Source organism: Acanthochromis polyacanthus, chromosome 9 (genome assembly GCF_021347895.1).
Source record: "Acanthochromis polyacanthus isolate Apoly-LR-REF ecotype Palm Island chromosome 9, KAUST_Apoly_ChrSc, whole genome shotgun sequence".
Classification (NCBI taxonomy): domain Eukaryota; kingdom Metazoa; phylum Chordata; class Actinopteri; family Pomacentridae; genus Acanthochromis; species Acanthochromis polyacanthus.
In genome coordinates this window covers 28,873,155-28,890,077 of record NC_067121.1, presented here as the reverse complement: position 1 = coordinate 28,890,077, position 16,923 = coordinate 28,873,155, and the positions used below count along the sequence as shown (strand labels likewise).

Below are 16,923 nucleotides of genomic sequence, written 5' to 3'. Positions count from 1 at the left end.
AGCTTTCAAATTCTGAAGAAGTCAGCATTTATGCAGACTTTATACCTTTAAATGTGCTAGACTTCCTCTCTCACTTATTCCATTATGTTACAGGCACTGATCTATAATAATGATAATAATAATATAATAATAATGTACTGTGATATAACTCATTGAATGCTTTTTTGGAAACAGATGAGTCTATTTCTCTATCTACTACTAAGACCATATTTCTGGTATCTCATTTGATGTCTTCCGGTAAATTTGCGTTATATTTGCAGATGTTTCATCTTTTGAATTCTATTTTTCTGTCTTTAGTGCTGTCGAAGTAATTTGTAGTTCAAATATACATCTGTATGCATATTCCAATTCATGTATTCAATTAAGAATGAGCTAATAGTCCCTGATTATCCCTCTTTATCCTACTCTGACTTAACTTTCATTCCAATTACTTTATGTACACTCCAGTGTTGTGCTATTTCTCAAATAGATAGGAGGAACTTTAACATATCACACATTCAGCAGGCATGGAGCAATAATAGCATTTATTCATAGCCTGTTAATGGCCATTTAGCAATTACAAGTCCAATATTGACTCACCTTTATGAAATATCCAGCTCCTCAGCTGCTAAATTTGTGCCTATTATTTCACCTAAATACCTGCAGCATTTATTTTTGCAGCTGGGAAAGATGTTTATGAGCTTAAAGAGACTCCATCAAAACAGTTAATTTGCAGGCCATACAAACAAAACCAGGAACTACAAGATACCAAAACACTATGTATGGCTATAAGGAACTGAAAAATTTTGTTTGAATTTCTTTGGATTTGTCTCAAAAAACAGTGTCTGTATTTCATGTTTCTCTTAGTATGAAAATATTGATTGGTGTTGCTTTAAACAGTCACTTTCACTTGTCCTTTTCATCTTGTCTTATGAAAGCTTTCCTCTCATTCTCAGTCATGTCAGTGTGTGTGTTTTTTAAGTCACTCTACAGTGAGTGCAGTTTCTCTACAAATAGCACATAGGGATGAAGGGCAATCAATTCAAGGTATGCTGAGTAAATTATCCCAACAGATTTCCTCTAATATTGACACTTTTGTAAATAATGTCCGCCTCCCTGCAGTTTGTAACTGTCAAGGATACCTGAGGGTCAGACAGACGGCTGTGCTCTGTCCTTTACTATTTTTCAATCGCTCTCTTCTGTGTCCACCTTCGCCTCTCATCCCATGACCTCGTCACATCTTTCTCTGCTTCATCTGTTTTGCTCTTTTCTCCACTACTTCACCCCCTGTCCTCCTCCTCCTCTGCTCCTTTTTTTTTTTTTACCTCTCTCTTCACATCGTTCCTCCTCCTCGTCTTTCTCTCATCTCTTTGCCTCTCATCCCAGAGGAGACTGTGAACTGTGGATTTACAGTAATGCAGGATGGTAAAGAGAGAACAGGGCTTTAAAAAGAAACATCACCATGGCTTGTGTTACCACCAACTCCTCTCTGCTAGCCAGCTCTGCCCACAGTGCCTATCTTTCTGTGTGACACTAATGTGGCCTGTAAGGTATGAGTCAGACCACAGGAGCTGTACAGACAATTTAAGCACCAAAGTTAGCTTGAGCCACATATTTCAAGATGGTGTTTATTCTAAGAAGACTTCAGAAGAAAGGATTTTCACACCCCCTCTCCTAAATCTGTGTGGGCCGGACTTAGTACAACTGTGTTTGTAGCCATTAGTCCACCCACCCTGTGGCCACGTCCTTTTTTAGTATAAAAGGGTTTTCTAACAAATCCTCCTTGGATTGTAACAACATCACTGAATTAGTTCTGCACAATGGCTGCTTCAGTGTGTCTTCAAGTGTGATTGTGCTAAAAACTGGCTGTGTTACACAATGAACTGAGGAAGAGGATATAGGACACCACCGGAGGTACATTAGTTATTATTAGTTATGGATAATGCAGAGACTTCCCTCTGTGGCTTTGAAGGACATTGGCGTTTGGCAGAGTTCAGCTTCTAGTGTGAGGACGCTGTGTTCAAAGAGTAACGATACACCTACTAAATCTCACCCTGTGTTGTGTTGTTTTCATCAAAGTGAGGTTTGAATGTGGCTATTTTGTGTAACTTCAGTCTTTGTTGTCGCATGAGAAACAGCTTAAACTTTCTTGTTATTGTTTATGTTAATATTTGTCATATGAAACATTATGACACTGCTTTAATTGTCAGAGTTGCTGTCGTGTGCTGAGATTGTCGAAGTTCTACTTAAAAGTCAGTTGTATTCCAAATCAGAGATCTGGAATATTGCCAACAACAAAATCACATTTTGTCACCTCACACTAGAATCTCTTATCAAAACATGATCAAGTTCAAAGCTATCATTCCTATAAAGAGTTATTACCCTGGTTGCCTGCCAACAGTTTCATCAGTGCGACCCCTGAACTCATCATTACACAGCAAACTTCTCACCTCTTGTGACCTACAATAAATTAAAGCTGACACTGCAGTTAGTGCAGATCTATTATAATCTGCCAGTCAGACTAGTTGTACAAATTGTGTCCAGGAGAAATTCTGTATGTACAATTTTTCTGGTCCAATGTTAATGTATGAACTCAGCAGAAAAAACAACACAACACCCTCTGCAGCAATTAATGTTGCCATGACAACAATGTCAATGATAGGGAAATAAGCGACATTAAAACCACATTCATCTGAGGACATGCTCGCTATGAACAATCTCCAGCTAGACTGTATATTCAATGTCAACAAGAATTAATGAATTGAGAGAAAGTTTGTCTTCATTATTCGTAGGGTGAAGTCGGGGCTAGGGCCTTGGATGACTCGCTGTTACATCCAGATATAGACCAAGGTCCAGAGGGAAGAGAGAGAAGCACTGATCTAGTGCATTTATTAGCACTGATTAGGCTAATAAATGCCATTGACTGAGGGTGAGATTGTTGAGCATGGTGTGTAGCAGTACTCTTTGTGTTAACTAAAACAAATATCTGATATATCAGTTTTTTAATGATTGGAAAGACTCATGGCCCTCAGAACCCATTATTTTCCTCTGTATTGAAACAACTTCCCATCCTAGGTAATGAGTTAATTTAAAGATGATTTAAAGCTTTTGCAGGTTTTTTTCCCCCCTGACCTCCTCACATTTCCAGTTATTACTTTGAGTGAGTGAGCAGTCTCTGCAGCAACAAGTCCCAATTTTCATGTCAATGTGGCAATTAGATTTTTAATTTTTTTTTTTTTATCAAGTGCAGGGCGTTATGACCTGCTAAGGACAGGCTTTCAACTGAAGAAGATAAAAGAACAGGATGTTTAAATGTCTATTTTAGTAGATCTACTCGAAACGCTTAAAACATGATTGTAATTCTCTAGTATGAATGAACAGATTTGGAGAGTGAATGGAGATAATGTGGGCCGTGCAGACATCCCCTGGCCATGTCTTATTATGACACCCACCTGCCACAGAACGCTGCCACGCCCTCAATTATGCGTAATTTTAAGCCTTCATCCTATTCAGAGTGTTGAATTACATGAAACTTCACCCCCTCTACAGAGAAATTAGCTACAGAGACCAAAATAGTTCTTTATGCCAGACTGTAAACTTGTTTATTTTCACTGTAAAGTAGGGCATTTTAACATGGAGATCTATAGGGATTGACTTGCTTGTGGCTCCTCTAGTGGATATTTGAAGAAATGCGGTTTTTAAACATTTCTGTGTGGCTTCATTTTCCAGCTCCAGAGGCTGACACCTGTTTTTTGGAGTTATTAAATCAAGGAAACTTGACCTCTTTCATTGTAAAATGCTGTTTAAATTCAAGCAACCTTCCAAAGTACTTGCTAAAATAAATTACTATAAATGGCAAGGAAGTGATATAAAGCAGTATCTGACAGCTTTTGGAACTTGGCAGTTTATAATGTTTGATGCAGAAGACACACGTCTGTACTGAAGTTTGGTTTCCAGCATTACATGTGACTCTATTGGGGTTACTTGCCCTTGACAAAGATCAAAGCCTCTGTATATGCATAGCAGGGACGGTTTTGTGCTTTCTGTGTTTGTTTACTTGACACTGTTTGAGTTTTTCTGATCTTTTGTAATTTCGAGATACACGTGCGTTTGTCAGTTTGATTTCCTCTATTCGCAACCTTGCATTTGTGTGTGCTCTTTGCGTCTGTTTTTCTACCTGTCAACATATTTGCAGGAGAGATTTGTTGATTTCCTTTGAGTAAATGTTTGTTCTTTTTTTCGTGTTTCATGTTAACAGGAAAACATGGGACAGCGGGCTGATAGTATGACATTAGATGAAGGAAAAAAAAGATCCAGCCTGAGTCAAATATACCATGAGATCACATTGTTAAGCTGGTGGTAATTTTAAGCTTTAACAGATTACTCTGTGTATATGTAAGAATGCTTATTATCAAGCTTTGGGGTTGTGCATTAGTCCCAATTTGACTACTGTTGTCATGTAAGAACCTTGCAACTGCAGTCTTGTTCGTTTTCATATTATATTGACTTTAATTAAAGGATTAAAGGATTACATGCGCCTCTAAATTCTTCAACCTCTTGGGCTTAGAAAGCACTTCCAAAACTAACTGGATAATGATAAAACTGCTTTGTCATCAAGCTAAACACAGACCTGTTTTTCTATCTCTTATTGACATTTTGAGATAATGCAGCTTTCACCCGCCCGACAGCAATGACTTTTTATGTGCCTGGAAAGATCAAACACTGTGACCTTGGGAAATATAAAGAGAGAAAAGGTAAAACATAGAGTGTGAAAGAGGATGCAGAGAAAAGAAGCAGGCATTGCCGGCGGACAGAGGTGAGTTACAGATGAGATGAAGCTGTGGCAAAAGGAGGGAGGAAGACTTGAGGGAGAGGGAAAGAAACCGATCAGATTGTCTGTTTGTCATTTCAACCCTTTAATGCAGTTTGAGACAACTCAGTCATGTTAGAATTGAAATGTTTTTTTCCCCAGGAATTAGCAGATATATAATTTTTTATTTATTTTGACTTGTGCGCTTAATCGGTCAAAATTGTAATTAGCAAAAACAATAAATTGGAATTTGATTTATTATTCTGTCATGGCAGCGTCCCCGACAGCACTTTCCTTCAACAGCCATGAAATTTAGTTCCTAGTTGACAGTTGGTACTCTAATTTGATTGCTGCAGTATATGTTTGGCCGGGCGTTAAATTAGTTTGTTATATCACTTCAGTTCCAACATAAACACAGGCGTTTAACCAGATGATGGGCCGACACTGTTGGCTGTTACTTAATCCCCGCTGGGATTTCAGCCATCTCCAGAAGTCCATACATTACTCTGAGTCATGATTCGAATCTCGAGTGTCGTTACAGTGTGGGTTCTCCAGTCTGACAGTGAGACAACTGGAACATGAGAAACAGTTATGTTAGTAACGCTAGCAAGGCCATACTGACCAAACTGCATTACTACATCAGCATTCATCACATGATACAAATTGTTTTTTTGAATCCAAATGCAATCATTAAAGTAAGGAGTGGCAGTCCCACAAAAATTTTCTGATCTTTACCAACTAGGGATCCATGGAGGAAGAGAGCCGATTAAACTATATTTAGGGGGGAAAAAAATTTAAAATTTTGAAACCCCACAAAGTGACAATTATTAGAAGTTGATCCATTTTAAAGTAACATTTGAAAATTCTGCAAGAACTGTGTAATAGTTTTATTTCTTCCCATTAATGTTTTCACAGAGACAACAGCTGTCTGGAAATTTAGTCATGAATGCTTCCTACACACTCAGCTGACAATAACACGTGCATGCTCAAGGTCCTAAAACTGCAGAGAATGCGGCTTTAATTTGAATGAATTACTCACCATCTAGCGATTTTTGATCCATTTTACCTTCATGTGTTTGTGGACCCTGCCCTTTTAAAAATGCAGGACAAAACAACACTGAGAGGATTTTCAAGATGTTGAAATAAAATGACAAAAGCTGTGTCTAGTGGAATCATTGCTGAAATTAAAACATTATACTAACCTAGTGAAGTCAGTGTTCTAGCTTACAAAGTATAATAAGAAGTACAAACTCAACAGCATAATGGTTCGCCACATAATGTTAAATGTTGTAAAGTTGCAAATGGTTTAGGAAGCCAGCAGTAGAAAAGAATGTTTTCTATCACTGTTGTAGACTTTACAGATACAATCAGTTGTGCAGCACAGATGTTGATGATGCCTCTTCTTTTAGCACAGGCTCTCAAAAGTCAGACAACCGTTGCTATGGGAAACAGCCAAACAGAGCTTAGACATCGTTTCCACAAAAGTCCAAAAGCTGCTTTGCCCTGTTCAAAAAATGAACAGCTAGAGTGTCATCAAAGTTCACATTTTCTTTGGCTTCAACTTTTACTCCAAGAATTTCTTCTTTTCCTCTGACTGTTTCTTTAGTTTTTTCCTTCAAACTCAGCCTCGATCTGTCTGTCAGGTTTTATTTAGCTTCCGTTCATCCCCTCAGGTCAATTTTAACATCCATCATAAAAGTGAGGCTGCTGTTGCCATTTTCACCCTCTTTCCCATTATCGTTTTGTACAGACAATAAATTCTGCTCTCCACTGCTGTGCACAGCATCTCATTAGAGCCGTCGTGTCACATTGTGTGCCCCTATTACTTCTCGTTCCCAATGCAGCAGACCTGGGGTCTCAATTCATATCCATATAAAAAATGTCTAATCAGAGAAAAAGTTTCTCACTAGCCGGGTTCACTTCATACATTGAATCAATCTGATATTGCCTTCATCACTAAACTGTCTCAGAGAATTTATGGAGGTTTGCCACCATTGTATAAATAGATACACAACTAGAGTAGATCATAAGAAAAACAACTTCCTGAAAGGTTGCTGGTTTGATTCCAAACTAACACTTTTATCCCACTTTGACAAGCAAAAACTCAAATAAAACACTTATTTTTTTACATGATAATTCCACTGACAAAACTAGTGATTGAAATTAAAAAGCATTGCAATATGGAATGATACATACAAAGCAATTTATATAATCTATAAGCTACAAAATGATTAAACAAATGTAATGAAAAGCTTTTCAGAGCATCACTAAATATAATCTGTTTTCAGCGTGACTGAACTACAGTATAGGTAATATTTAGAGAACTGGTCGTGATACTCCTGCCGCATTTTGAAACACAGTTGTTCTCATTCTTCCTAATGCATCCAATGTGTAATGAAGCAGAGGCAGAAGATCTACTGCTCATTATCTGCAGTGACTCTCCTTGTTAGCTTCTCTAACCACTTAAGGAGATGCTTGTAGGATAAAACATGTTGGAAAATGTGCCATTAAGAATGAAATCTTGTCGTTAATTCACTGAGCATTTCTATAGAAGGTATTAAGCCCAGCTAATTACTGATATAATGCACTGTAAAGCCATTATATGCAACTGGAGGGCAGCGGGTGATTCATGTGGAGATTTCTTTCTACTTATAGTAAATAGCAGCTTTAGGATCACCTAGAGCTAGAATAATATTATGAGCAGACACCTGGATGATAGTGTGTTATTGAACCAACAGTTTTTGTTGCATTATATTAAAAATACCAAACACACTGTAACATGTGTAATACATACAAAAGACTGTAAGCTCTTCTAAGCACAATGTCAAATGAATGCCTGTGATACACAAAAACAGAGTTTACAGCTTTTGTATGTTTTTGTATGCTGTTGTTATAAGATATCATAATGCGTTATGAGACAGGAGCTACATTACACACATTAGGTTATCATTAAATTTCACTATTAAGGTACTCATCGTCCATTATAAATATTGGCACAGTGGAAAGTATTGCTGATGTTATCTGGCAGACTAAGTAGTGCTGTTTGACGTCATTCAGTTCATACTGAAGCAGGACTGACTGTGCCTCAAGGTGCTTTGATTTCAGCTTGTCATTACAGTATCAGTGGCTAATTAGGTTTTCCGTTTTGGCAGTGGATAATTACTGGTATACTAGTGAATATTTACTTTTCCACTCTGCTTTTCACTTGTGGTATTTCAAGAAAAATAAAAAGGAGAGACATCCAGCATCCCTCTTTGTAATCACAGTGCTATCTGCTGAAATTGTCTCTACATAACTGAAACTACACTAAAGAGCCTACAAGGGTGCTCAAATTAATTGGATTTGGTATAATATTGCTCCCCCTGCTTAATGCATGCACATCTCACACACAGTCACGCAATCACACACAGAGTGAACTCACTGTGATTCTTATATTCTTGTTGCCACACTAACCTCAAATTGGCATTTTCAGATTTCGCCTTTGGTGGTTTAAAGCGACATGTCCGCTCAAATAACTTTTTGCTATAAATCAACAGAACAAATGAGCACTTTTTCTGCTGAGGAGTTAACGAGCCAAACATGAACAAAAATGAGGCTTATTGTGCTTCTGTGTTGTTGTACAGAGTAGATAATCATGTCGGCTTTGTTCTTTGAATACGATGTGTTTTGGCTGACATTTTTCATGCAATTGTAGTTTTAATTCCACTTGCACTAAAGATTTTCCAGGAAATGCATATACTTTAAGCAAAGCAGGTTTTGCTCATTATTCTGTTCCTGCAACAAAAGCAAGGCATTATCCAATCAAAAGCAGGTGTCAGTAAACTCTCTCTGCTTCTCTGGTCATCCACCAGTAAGGCAGTAAAGCCAGCTTAGCATCACTGTTTATTTTTGTGAGCTCTATATTTAGAACTGTTAATGAGCGCCCGTTATGCTCTATATGAGCTTTCAAACTATAAATGCATTAAAGTCCCAACAAGTATCTGAAACATTGATACTGTACTTTATTAATCATTTTGCAAATGTTGACATAGATTAGAAAGAGACAAACTGTTTAGTCAATCTGCCCTTTATCCTAAAAACAAGACACTGTACCTTTAATTCTAAGTAATTTATCAAACAAATATACACATCTTTTGCTCCAATAAATTAAATAGGGGGTTCTCAAACTAAATTCGTTTGCTGTCATGTTTCAGTGATTCTTTTAAAAGAAATTTAATACTTATTCACATCAACTGTAATGATATTTGTTTTGTACAAAATGTTATAACTTGTTAGATGTTTGTGAATTGTAATTTTCTCCGGTTAATGTAATCAAATGTCTTCATAGTTTGCCTGGACAAGACAAGCAAATTGAAGACATTATTTTTAGCTCTCAGAAATTATAAAGCACTCTTTTAACATCTTATAGACCAAACAGTTTAGCTATATATTCAAAACAACATTCAGCTGATAAATTTAGAATAAAGATGAATATTAATCGCAGCTTCAGAATACTTATCACAACAATTTGTGTGAATAGCTTGTCTGCAGCTCACTGTATCTGCTGTTGATGCCACTCAGACACCATACAACACTGGTCAACCACAGTATATTGCATTACTGATGAGAGTAGCTCTAATAATGGCAGTGTACGTGAGAGTCAAACAGAGGTGAAAGTATAAACCAACTCTGGCGTCATGCCATTGTGACTGTGCACTAGTGAGGAACGGAGGTTTCTGCGAGTTTGGATGAGCATTAATGTGACAGTTAACATTGTAAGGACACAAATGAAGAGTAAGCTTAAGGGTTTTGTGCAGATGCTGGGCTGCCTTTTAATTCTGCTAGTTTACCCTTGAACACACCCATGAACTCATTACATTGACTTCCATTATTTTCCTGGAGACTTGCTCTAACTTTAACTACAATTACCAGTTGCCTAATCCTGACTTTAACCAAAACTTAATCGGACCATAGCCTTAATATACATCCTCACCCTAAAATGTATTGATACGCATTTTGTGGACTTGATGTTTATCCTCATAAGGACGACAGGTCCCTATAATGTGATGGTAAGAGCTGACTTAGGTCCCCACAATGACTAACACATGAAAATGCAAGCACACACACGCAAAGGCACACACACCTACACACACACACCTACGCACACACACCTACACACACACACCTACACACACACACACACACACACACACACACACACACACACACACACACACACACACACACACAGCTACACACACACACACACACACACACACACACACACACACACAGCTACAGAGGCAGGTGGTAGAGGACGCCCAGAATTACAAGAGGTGATGGCAGTTTTTTCCTCGACAAGAACAGCAGGGAGAGACAGACTGATAGCCGAGCTGTGCTTTAATGTCACACCGAATCCTCTGAAAGCACTTTACACCTTGAAGTTTATTTTTTCACGATCAACACATTACCTTGGAAGGTATCTCAATTTTTTTTTTGCACATTTTTTTTTCTACAAATGCACACATCGTCCCTGACTTTGAGTCTGTCGTTCACATCGCTCTTCATTTTTCACAGTTCTCTCCCTGCCTTTCCATCTGAATGACTTCCAGTGTTGCCGTTCTGCCCCATTTCCCTGCATTTTCTTCTAGTTGGTGCGCTGATAGTTGGTTGCCATTGTGTTGGTGGGAGTCAGTAAGTTCAACGACTGCCACACGTACAGCGCAGTGCAGTAAACTATGTGTGCATACAGTATGTGCCTGACTGTGGAAGTGTTTCCTTAGATGGAAGAGTTTTAGCAGCCTAATGGGTTGTTGTATTATGAGTTCATTTTCGTACCGTGTTCCCTTCCTCCCCCTCTTCCTCCCCCTCTTCCTCCCACTCTGCTGTGCTGTGTAATCAGGCCAATCAGATGTGGTCATTACTGTGAACAAAACTGATGATACTATAAAATTCATGTGTAGGAAGCTATGGGGCGATGTTGTTAACACTCAATCAGAGGAGAAGGACAAAGAGTTCCAAACTGGTGCTAAACTGATCAAGAGTATGTTTATTTATTGTTTGTTTACTGGGTTTGACTGCATAAAACCTCAATGTCAGAGTTTCCTTGAAAATCGTACTGGACACCACATGATCCAGCTGAAAACTGAAACTGAATCAGCCAGTTTTTGAAGCAGTTTATTTAATCCAGATTTTACCCATGTCCTTCTGCAATATCTTATCTACTTCTGGAAGGAATTTTTGTCCCAGACATGCAAGACTTGATATGAGGCTTTGTTGCAAAATTAATCATAAACAATTTTCGTAATGAGTAGTTGTGTTTTTGGTTAGTCATTCTGATGAATTAGGTCCAGTCTGGATCATTCTATATGCTGATAGAGCTATTTACAACCACAGACACTTAACATTCATATGAGCTCTGGCCAGAATTAAGTAACAGCTCAGAAGTCTTTGCCATGGCCTGTTGCTAACTAACCCATCCAAAGTGCTCTCTGCCTGCCAGTATGAAGCCGCCCATAGTCTGAGTGACCTCTCCTGCTTGTCACTGCAGTATTAAACTGCAGTTAGTTGCTTTCATTGTATGAAATAGAAAGAGGCTTTAGCTTATGGTGCATCTAGGTATTAAAGCTAATGCACAATACGTTTTATGACATTAACATCCTTCATCTTCTGCCTTGCCAGTTAATATGTTTTTTAAAAATCACTTAAATTATTAATGGCCGTTAATAATTCATTCACATCATTGCATAAAGCGTTTGCTTGAAAACAGCTGTTAGAGAATAAGCAGCATTTCCTGTTCTTAACTGCTCATTGAAATGCTTGAGAAAGGAGCTTTCCTGAAATTTGCATTTTGAGGCAGATGTTGAAAATCTGATGGTTAAAAATCCTATAGTGATGTAGCGATCACTAACATTATGTTAAAGAAGGAGTTATTTACTGAGAAGAACATTTTAGAGCTCAAATAAAATCTTGCTTTCTGGTCATTAAACAGTGCAATGATGGCACTGCTTCTGAAAGTTGTTACCACAAATCTTTCTGAGCTACATTTTCTCCTTACCAGTCTGCCAGCACATCAGAACTCTTATTACTATTGCACTTAGTTTCAATATCAACATTTACAAGCAAGTGGTCTGTAATTATTGTTGTCTGAGAATGCAGAATCCGAAACATGGAAATAAAATCATATCTCACCTGCAATTTAATGACAGGTAGAACATTTGAAATGTTTAATTAGATAGGAGCTAAAGCATGTTTACACATCACACTGATTGATTTTATTTTTACACAAGCTATTTGATCAAACTACTGGAAATCCAAAAGTGCAAATCAGTGAAATATTAAGCATAGCATATTTTACAGAAACCGACTTCAGCCTGGTTGTCTTTCTCGTGAAAACTCTCCACACTGTTGCTCTTGCTGAATTTCTAAACTCTCACTTGCAGTCGTACTGTGGTGTTCCGTCACAAACAACCTTAAGGTGACAACAGAAATATTTAGTAGACGCTAATTAAACTTTTATTTTAGCTGTTACAGAATTGCCGTTAGTTAACTACGGCGATTATCTGTTCTTGGTAATGTTTGTCATTTTAACAAGCGACAAGTCTGTGCTTGTGAAATATTAGAAAGCGTTACTTTAAGGGTTTCTATAAAACTACCAAATGAAAAGGTGGATGAGACTTTCTGGCATCAGAGCTCAGCAATCAGAGGACACAAAATGACACTGCCAATCACAACCCAACTGTACATCTCTGCTAAGCTACATCAGCTCATATGTTGTCCATGCCTGTTTCTCAGTCAAGCACTAGTGACAAATGCATTTAGTACATTGCTACTTTAAAGTTTTGTGGATGGGAATTACTACTAGTGACTATAAGTAACACATTTTCCACCATTATAGGTTTATCTGTTAATTACACTGAACAAAAATGTAAATGCAGGATGCAAACAGTCTTTTCTGACTTAGGGGAAAGTAAAACATCTAAATTCTATTGTTCTGGCTAGTAAAGCCAATTCTGCACAGAAAGATTTTAACTTATTATTAACTATATGTTGGAGCTCTATGATACTATGCAATGCAATATTGGACACTCTCAACATCAACATAATCATTTCCAATATATTTGGTTGTTCATGACATCCATTCTAGAGATGTCATGTTTTGAAACAACAAACACCGAGTCCTGCATGTTAGAATGAATAGATAGAATGTTTATACAATATGAAATGGTGTGTTTATATTTTGTTGATTGACTGATTATTTTTTTAAATACAATATTTCAAGAAACTGTAAAAAGAAAATGCCCGTCATAACACTCCATAGGTCGAACTGATGACATCAAATATCTTGATTTTTAATGTAGACAATTCAAAACAACAGTACAGAACCTAAAGACATTTGCTTTGCTGTGATGAAAAGATCAAGAGAACCAAAAAAAAGTCCATAACCACAAGATTGAATTCATTAACTTTAAATGTGTCTTTCATATGACTCCAACACAACAACAAAAAGAACAACAACTCATTTCAGACAGGTTTCTCCTAAAGCACCATCCTGCCTCCACCTCTGGTCTGTGGGTCCTGCAGCTCAGACCGCACCCTCCAGTATCTGTTACCTCCTTTATCCTGACATCGAGATGAAGGTCAGAGAAAAGGTTGACCAGGACCTCTGTCTGTATAACAATATAGCACAAAAACACACATGGACAGCCTTTACATGATGTGTTCATGATGGAGGTGTTTTTCCAAAAATGTGCATTTTTTTCAGCGGGGCAGAAACTCAGGGTGACACATGTCCCTGCCTCAGTACTGTGACTGTATACGCCATTAGGAACAGGTGTCAGTGATGGTGTGTGTGTGAGCAGAATGTGTAAATATTTAAAGGTGTGCAACGTCGCACTCTCTACCCATCTACTTCTTTCTCTCATCCATTCATGCAGAGCAAATAGAAAGATGTATTATGCATGTAAAGAAGGCTGTGGTGCCAGGATAAACATAAACATGGAGGCAAACGAGTAAATAATCAACCACAAGCCAAAATATGCAGAAGTCATGCACTTTTGAATGTTACACAGGTGTTTTTATCTAAAAGATGTCCGCTGTCCTCTCCTAACTTTCTAAAAGTCTACGTCTCTTTCTTCTTCCCCTCAGCTGAGCCTCTTCCTCTCATGGATCTGTGTCGTCGTGCAGCCCGCCTGGCGTTGGGTCGGGATCGGCTTCAGGAGATCGAGAGCCTCCCTCTGCCCCAGTCCCTTAAAAATTACCTCCAATACCAGTGACTGACACCAGCAGGGCCAACTGGGAACACAAGGACACGAAACAGACCACGGGAAAGCCTGAAGAGGGATGGATGAAAGAATTAATGTAAGGATGCAAAGAGAGGACAGCTGATAGAGGAACGTCCACACTGGGAGCTCCGTGGCTCACATGGATTTATATACGGATGAATAGGGATATGGTGGGAGGTCAGGCTTTCAATTAAAGGACAGCACCAGCTTCTTTTGGATTTCGAGCTGCTTTTTCATTCATTTAGGACTTGAAATAAATTATTAATGATGGTATCCCATCAGTGTCTCACTCATCCAGAATGAATCCTCTAATGGCACAGTGTGGTTAAAGTGGTGACAGAGACTAGTAAGACGACCACCGCCACCTAGTGACGAGAATAAAAACAGCGCAGAGAAAGCACACTAATCCCATCCATGGAGGCCTTTCTGACATGCAGTCAGTGACCATATCATTGCTGTTGGATAACGTAGTGTGTGCTCATCATTTCCACTGGCACAGGTGACGGCCTGCAGAGTCTCCATGTCCAAGAGGATTTTAGCACTAATGATGTGTTAATGTGATCGATCCGGGGCCCGACCCAAAGCTCACACCGCACACAGAGAAGATCGACACATGGCTGTAAGGTGAATGTAAACAGGAAATCAGCATGCCAAACTTACCTCCCAGCTTTATGCAAACATTTGCTGAAAGCTTAGTCCTTTTCAGACATGTAACATCTTCATCTGTTTGCTGGCTTTAGGAAACTCAAACTTGGGATATTTATATTGGCTTTACTCACATTGCTTGTGTGATATTTGGCACCGGGTGCAGTAGCGAGTTAAAGTCACGATACAAAGCAAAAAAAAAAAAAAGATGAATGCAACTGTAATTACATTTATTTTTTAACGTCCTAATTCCTGATCAGTGTCATTGTGAGAATTCTCACTCATTCATTTTAAAATGTATTCCTTCTGCTGCTTATTTTATAACATCTCAACAGTGCACAAGGACAGAACTGCCAGATTTTTCTGTAATTTGTCGCCCCGTCTTATCTTTTTGGCTTCAGATCTTTTCTGTAACATGAAATCAGAGCAGTGTGAGTTTAGTTTTATCAGATGTAACTGACAATAATTAAACAACACAGAAACTTAGTAGATTTTTACCAACAATCAGGCTCACACAGCTGAAAAGTAGCATTACAGCCAGATGAGCACTCAGAAGGAAAAAAATGAAAATCTCTAATGTGAAGCAGAGCTGAACAATTAATTCATTTCAAATCACAATTTGAAACCATCTGATTAGCAGATTGCAAAGCTGCGATTTAGGATAAAAAGTTTAAACTGTTAGTGGTTTTTAAAATGTACACCGTGCTCCTTTTCTGAAAGTGAGAAAAGTTTCTCATGTTTCAAAGCTCCATCACAAATTTTAAATGTCTTTCACAGTGAATACTGAACTGAAGTCACAAATGAAATATCTTAGAAAAATTGTTCCACCCTGATGTGAAATTCCCAAAAGTGTTCTATATTCAGAAGGAAATATTGTGCAAATAAGAAGGATAAAAGTCAAACATGGTACTGGAGTTAAAGTGATTCAGATTAGTGCCATGCAGAAAGCGTGAAAGTGGAAATGTTACTCACTCTTGCCATCGTGACTTTTACATAATAAGTTGCATGTCTGCAAGAGGCTTTCTTTAAAAAGGACCAGACAGGACAAACCTGCTCGTTGTTAAAAGTACAGTTTTTTATTGTACTGGGACCGATTGTCACAGGACACTAAATCATGTATTATGATGTCAGATCACAACCAAAGTATTTCATACTAAGCTGTGGAGTGGACTAATGTGTCTCGGAGCTGTAGGTCGTGGCCCAACATGAATCTAGTGCTGACATGCTGCTGGCATTAAGAGACACCTGCTGTTGTTTGTAGCACCCTGCTGTAGCTCACTGGTAGCAGACGCTTTCTGTCTGCTGTCCGCACAACTGTCTTAATGACCACAAACTAACAGGACCAGACCAGATCCAGCCTCACTGGGTCTAAAGTAAAGACTGTAGCGGGACGTAGGAATATTACTGCTACTGTAGCAGCATGGCTGACGTATTGCTGACTCAGAATAGGATGCAGATGACCAATGCACAACCACATATACACACACTGAAGACCAATCATGTTTTCTTTCCTACAAAAAGGCTTGAGTCACTTTTTTTAACTTCTGAGTTTGTATACTCCATTATTATTATTATTATTATTATTGTTATTCTTATTTTGTGAGTGTGGGGCCTGATTTTGATGATGGTAGGATGATGATGATGATGATGATGATGTTTATTTATCACGAGCTAGTTCTATGTTTGTTTTGTTAAACTGATCATTGATGGTTACATTCAGGTAAATTTAATACAGAGATACTGGTGATGAAGGGAGAGAGGAATCGAAACTTGTTTCTTCAATGCTGCTTTTATTATTATTATAATTATTATTATTATTTGCAGTGGTGGTGATCTCACCCCCGTTTCTCTGAGTTAGGATGGGGAGAAAAGAACCATTTCGGAAAAGTAGTAGAATGTATGGACAGACGGTGCATTTGAGATGTCAACAGACATGAAATGTGAATAAAAGCCAAGTGAATTTGAATTATTTTCTTTGTATTTCTTTCCTTTTACCCACTACTTCCTGAAAACTACACATCTTGTAATGATTAGTAATGCTTACTAAGATTAAATGTAAGTTACATCTTGACACTTGGAAAAAAACCTGCAGCAAGATGCAAAAGAGCCTGGCGGTTCATCAGGGGTTCAGACAGTTGCAGCATCTTTAATTGCATCTCAGGGACCATTTAATCTACCAGGGGAAGCCTTGGCCACGAAAATTGGGCTGTAAAGTGTTTGGCCGTT

At 38.2% G+C, this 16,923-nt stretch overlaps 1 protein-coding gene across 5 annotated transcripts in view; it reads left to right on the top strand.

The window, feature by feature from the left end:
• The window catches only part of LOC110950720 (SPRY domain-containing SOCS box protein 4-like), a 92,508-nt gene extending 75,845 nt beyond the window's left edge, over positions 1-16,663 (top strand). For all 5 annotated transcript variants that reach the window (XM_022193470.2, XM_051953247.1, XM_051953248.1 and 2 more), the window contains one exon: positions 13,916-16,663. In XM_022193470.2, the coding sequence (XP_022049162.1) occupies positions 13,916-14,043 (128 nt within the window). In that variant the 3' untranslated portion in view covers positions 14,044-16,663. The remainder of the gene's footprint in view (positions 1-13,915) is intronic.
• Positions 16,664-16,923: the final 260 nt, after the last annotated feature.